At 50.4% G+C, this 6000-nt stretch overlaps 1 protein-coding gene across 2 annotated transcripts in view; it reads right to left on the reverse strand.

Moving 5' to 3' along the window:
- Positions 1-4112, reverse strand: part of LOC149361618 (uncharacterized) — a 63319-nt gene extending 59207 nt beyond the window's left edge. For both annotated transcript variants that reach the window (XM_089572737.1, XM_089572736.1), the window contains exons 1-2: positions 3926-4112; positions 1885-2034 (exon numbers count right to left, since the gene is read on the reverse strand). In XM_089572737.1, the coding sequence (XP_089428863.1) occupies positions 1885-2034; positions 3926-3967 (192 nt within the window). In that variant the 5' untranslated portion in view covers positions 3968-4112. The remainder of the gene's footprint in view (positions 1-1884; positions 2035-3925) is intronic.
- Positions 4113-6000: the final 1888 nt, after the last annotated feature.

Raw genomic sequence — 6000 nt, forward strand, 5'->3', positions numbered from 1 at the left:
CTATACAATTGAGCCACCTACGGAAACCACGGGCTAGTTCATCGCCTGAAAAGACTGCTGCATACACGACCTACCGCAAGGAACCTCACTGGCTGTTCGCTCATTGGAGGGGGGGGGGGGGGGGGGGGGGGCAGGACAGATACAGGAGATATTAGGCTGCACCAGAACACTAGACATTCCAGTTGACAGGAACACAACACTAAAAACTGGATATTACGCCTAAGACAGCTACGGAAACCGATAATGCATTGCACCAATCGTATTGCACTGTATGTTGCACTGCTTCACACTTGCATCGTATGTTGCACTGCTTCATACTTCATCGATTTTGATACGCCGTTTGTTGTCATTCTAGCTTAGGAAGCGGGCGGACTTTATAGTTGCAGTGAATTAAAACAACGTATCAACCTTACACGTCACAGGCATCGTTAGATTGTTGAAACCGAAACAGCATCAAGAATAAGTTCAATTAGAAATTATTCAGCGGTCATGGGGGAATGCCACGCGATGTTCCGCGTATAATAATTTCGAACTCACCATTTGAAAGAGGAAAACACCCAAGAAAAAAATTCGGCGGAGTCCCTTTTAAGACTGCTTGCGTGTGGGATTGCGAAAGCATTATTGCCCCTGGGTGCATTGTTTACGAGTAATGTTTGTACATTCATTAAAGTTCTTTTCTACTAGTTGATGTGTTTGCGTATTTGTTGCGCACCAGATCGCGAACGTTCGGACCCTCTCTCTGCACGGCGATGAGGTTGGTTTAGTTTGCGTGTCGTGGACGCAAGATGTAAACGTTCGGTGTCGTATGACAACCGAGAACGCTGTACGAGGAACGGTTGCATTACAATTTTGATACAAAAGTCTGGGAAGGCATACACCTGAAGGTACATATGTCGTCGCTTTGAATCGCTCTCGCAAGCAAGCCTCCAGCTTGACTATCACATGTAAGCTATATGCAACGAGGAATCATATGACACCACCAGGGACGATGTACGACAAGCGGTTGCGTCACAGTTTTGGTACGAATGTCATCACATGAATGTCACCACATGGAGGACGGCCAGTGGGAAATATACATATACGAATGATACGTATAGGACTGTCTGAAGTGGCCGTGCTGGGCTTGTTGTGTGCGTCATACGGCCGCTTGATGACGTCACACAATTTCTTTTGCCATCGCTGAGATTGTCTGTACCATCTGCGAGTACACACCAGCACACGCCGCCGGCTTCTCTCGTAATGGGACTAGTAATGCGATTTAAATCACCCTTCCCTTGCACAGCGGTGCTGGTCACGTCTACAAAATCCCATTTTTCCGCCGTTACAAACCTATCCGCAGGTATTTACCTACGGCCGGAGGTATAAGGTTTAAGTTCTTACTTTGCTGCGAATTTCTGCCTCAGATTTGCCTTTGGGGATGTGGATCAACGCCGTTTACATAAAAAACTGCCACTAGCAATTTTGTTTTGAGGAAAGAAAATGGCGCAGTAACTGTCTCACATATCTCGGTGGACACCCGGTCCGCGCCGTAAGGGAAGGGATACTGGAGGGAGTGAAAGAAGATGGGAAGAAAGTGGTGCCGTAGTGGAGGTCTCCGGAATAATTCCGACCACCAGGGGCTCTTTAACGTGCACTGACATCGCACAGCACACGGGCGCCTTTTTGTGTTTCGCCTACACCGAAACGCGGCAGCGGCGGTTGGGTTCGAATCCGGGTACTCCGGCTCGGTAGGCGAGCGCCTTAACACTTAGCCACCGCGGCGGGATAGTAAGCGTTAGTTTTGCAGGTCCTATTTCCAGTGAGCCAGCAGGAGTATTAAAATGTACGAAGTTTATTACATGCTTCCACCAGTTACTGAAGTGCACAAAGTGCGTATACACTCACGGTGAGGTACTGCTCGGCGAGCTGGTCGGCCGACATGAGGTTCATCAGGGGCAGGTTCACCATGTGCAGGATGGCGATGGCCGGCTTGGGCGCCGCGTTGAGTGCCCACATGATGAGCACCAGAAGCAGGCAGTACAGCGACGAAGTGAACTGGACGCACAAGTACGCGGTCACGCGACGTGTCAGTGTGAGAGTTTTAGCTCAGCCGAGACGTACTCACCTAGAAGTATGCTAAACGGAGGCCTGCTGCACACGTGCAGGGCAGGTGTGTACCTTACTGGGCCGCGCATCTGCCACTGCACGTGCGCAGCATGCATCCGGTAATTAGGCATACGTCTAGGCGAGTACGTCTCGGCTGTGCTAAAACTAGAGGCTTTTAGCGTAGTGGATAGTAGAGGGGTACCGATTTACAGAACGCCTCCTGCGCAGGCACAATAGTAGGGACACGGCCAGGCGCGAACACTGCGCGTGCACACCCGTTGTCTGGTGAACCGGTGCACGTATCCGGTAACACGTCTACGGTATGCTAACAGACTTTGCAATCTAATTAAGCAGAGGAACTCCCACGTAACAAAAGTGCGCACTGTTTAACCAGTTCGCTATCCACGCAGCCCTTCTTCGGCAGATAGCGCGAAGAAATGCAGCCGTGCTTCAGCTGCACTTGACGCGAAACCCAGCTTTTTGAACACTGAAGGGCACCCTCTGCACTGGTTCTCGTCAAACAAGCATGTCTCCCTTTTATGAGTTTGAAGTGGTTGCAAGCTGCTCAGAGAAAGGGCGATAATGGCGCGAGGAATAAACTGCATCTTTGGAGTGATTTATTGCGTGCCACGAGGCGATACGTAACGTGAAAGCAAGCAAGCAACTTTTAACGCACAGATAATGCAGCAGCGGATAGCCCCATGACACGCGATGGGGACGCAGAAAGACGATATGACCGCATAGTTGGAGCCTCAACCCTGTGCTAGCCTTTCATAGATTTGTTGGGTTTCCCATCAGCTCGTGCTTTCACTTAGCAAAGAGGCAACATGTGCTATGCGGTGCACAGTTCTATATATATATATATATATATATATATATATATATATAGGGATGGAGATGGAGATGTGCTACAGGCTATAACTGTTGCTGCTCTGACGATGACTGCCATAGCCATACCCTGCTGAATACAGCGGTCCTCGCCCTGACAAGCCCTGACAATGACAGGCTTCCTCGTACAGACTCTGATAGTAAACTGATGTGCAGACTCTGTCAAGCCTTTAGGTTACGTTAAAGCCTTGCCAACATTGGGAAAGGCGCGCCACCATAATTATGACTGATTCGTTTCATTTCAGGCTTGACTCGTCTCTACACGGAGGGCCTGAAGCAAAGCTAAATTTGAATGAAAGGTTTTGCGCCTCAGATTCTTCTTTGTTCTGAGCTGCTGGAACTAGACAGGCAGGCATGGCACTTAAGGACAACTATGTGTAAGTGTTCTTTTTTCTTTTTTTTTTCAGGGTTCGGGGAAAGGGGGGAAGGGGGACGGCACAACTCGTGGCATTTAATTTTCGTTCACAGGGCAAAAGCCTAAAGAATGCAATGCGTGCACGGCGAGATATGCAAAGAACTAAAGGAGCGGCAAGGGTATAGTGATTTAGGTGTCCTATATGAAATGGCCTTAAGGCTGCATAAAAGTATGCAGGAGGAATCTGTGCACTTTACTTGGGCACAAGCAGAAGCCACGGACGAGGAAATGATGAATTCTTTCCAATATGAGCAAGAGGCACACTATTGTGCAACGAGAGGTGTACGCGGGAATTTCTCCAGTGGGAATAGTGTCCGCATGGTAACCAGAAACTGCCGCCTTCAGCAGTTATCCTGAGGGAATATTGGTCAACTGAGGGAAAGGACTGGGAGTGGGCGCTTCAGATACCACGCCATATGTGGGCGTTTATAATGAACCGAGTTTTCTCTTTAGTGCTGCTCGCGCGTGTAGTACACACGAGGCGAGATGACTGAGGCGCGGGTCCTCCGTCATCACCGCGAGGAAGAGAGGGCGTACCGCGGTCCTGTAGTACAGCATGGGCGACAGGTAGAGGGGCATGAGCAGGCCCAAGTGTGACACGCTCCGGCACCGGTCATCATCGCTTGGCGTCCAGTTGCGCAGGGAATACACGGATTCCTTGCGACCCCTGACGGGCGGCAGCGGCGGCTCCGGGGGCTCTGCGATCGGCTCGTCTGCGAGAAAGCACGCCGGACCCGCGAGGCGCTACAGATCCTGGACCCAACTCTACATGACGACCAGAAAGCGTGGCCTTGAAGAGTGGACAATCATAACGCCTAAGGAGAAGCGTTTGAGAAAAGAGGAAATTTGCGCTTGCTAGCAGATACGGCAAATATTAGTACCGCACATCCCCTCCTGTCTTAGCGATTTAAGAACGACACTAACACTCGGTTTGCAAAAAAAAAAAAAAAACAACGCATGGTGCATACGTGGCAGCGGCCCTTCCCCCCGAGCCACCATGTATTCCTGGCGGCATAAACGTAAGTAGGCTGGGCCTCCGTCCCGCTCATTTGAAGCCAGCAGCGCCTAACGGCACGCGGAAACCACAAAGCACCGTGGATATCTCCCTGGCTATAAGTCTGTGCCCGATGTAAGCCAGCAAAATTTCTTTCTGAGACGCGGCTACGTTGGGCAGATTTGATCCTTGAGCAGTGGACTTTTTCGCGACGCATCTTTTGATCTAATATGTAAGTAACCACTACCCGCTCGCGGGTGCAAGAAGTAGCCCTCGGACGGGGCGTTTGGCCGTTGAAGCACTTACCGCAGAGCGGCTCTTGGCTGGGTTGCATTTCTCTCCGAGGTGGACCGTTCGTAGGGGTACGGCGGAGGCTAGCGCGATCGGCGCACGTGGAGGAGCGTGCGAATGCCCTTTCTCCTTGTCGTCTTTCGTCCTTTGAGCCGGTGCGCGCGCCTCTCGGGATGAGCTGATATTCTACCCTTCGCGCAATCCGAAATGTTTCTTAATCGCTTGATCAATTTAAATCGTGTTTTGTTATAATACTGAGTGAATAAGTGCTCACGAAGATTGGCAATGCCGTATACGTCAATCGCATTGCGGTTTCGGTTTTCGGAACTGATAAAAAAGAACCCTGCAGTGCTGTCATCAGGAGTGCAACGTTATTTGAAAGCTGCGGAAACCTCATGAGGCGCATATAAATAGTGACTATGGCGGACGCTTGCTTGAAACTCTAAATCGTAAATCGTGGCAGACAAAAGTGCATGCATTAGCTGGAAACAATGTGAAGTGTCTAAGCCTGCTAAAGGAACAGTGAAGACACATTGAAGCTGGTCTATGTCGATAAATTACAGTGTTCTTTTGTCAAAGAGGCCACTGTGAGTAATGACGAATAGGCTACTTTTCCTGGAAACGGAGTAGTTAAGTTCAAACACTGATCCTGTCCACGGCACCAGTTAAGTTTTTCCGTAACTGTTGGATTGGCCGGATGGTCTGGTCGAATGCTCGTCGCGAGCGACAAATAACGATGTCACGTTGGTCGATGATCGTATCCGGTCAGCAGTACGAAGGGCACTTGATCCGCTTCGTCTACTCGTCCGGCGACACGCTGCCGGTTGGGGGAGCAATTCCAACGTCTTTGAAGAAAAAAAACTGATTTATTGAAGACTGGACCAAAATAGATGTTCTAAGAGAAAAGGCTATTCAAAAGAAGGGGTGTAGAAAAGCGGCCGAGACTGAGACTCGGCGCGCTCCTCTTTGCTCTTTGTTTGCAGCGAGTTTTAGTACCTTCGATAATTGGGCGGAGCTTTAGTAAGTCTGGTCTCGCCCAATTTCAACCAATACCGCTGCAATGGCACTGTACACTCAAGTGGGCGGAGCCCAGTGATCGCCAGAGCCCGACTCAGCGGATCGCGCACTTTTCCTGGAACATGCAAACTATCGAGGCGCCAGCAAAGCAGAACTCCACCGCTTAGCTCGACAGTCGGGTGGCTTAGAAGTCGCCGACCTTATTGACCCCCGCCCCCACTCTAGAGCTCATCTCTTTTCAATGGGAAATGGTCGTCGGCCCTTTGCGACCCTGACAAGGCTGTTCGCGGTCTTGCTGCCCATTCCTCGC

The sequence above is a fragment of the Amblyomma mixtum genome, chromosome 2, assembly GCF_055824585.1.
Source record: "Amblyomma mixtum isolate Tamu chromosome 2, ASM5582458v1, whole genome shotgun sequence".
Lineage (NCBI taxonomy): Eukaryota > Metazoa > Arthropoda > Arachnida > Ixodida > Ixodidae > Amblyomma > Amblyomma mixtum.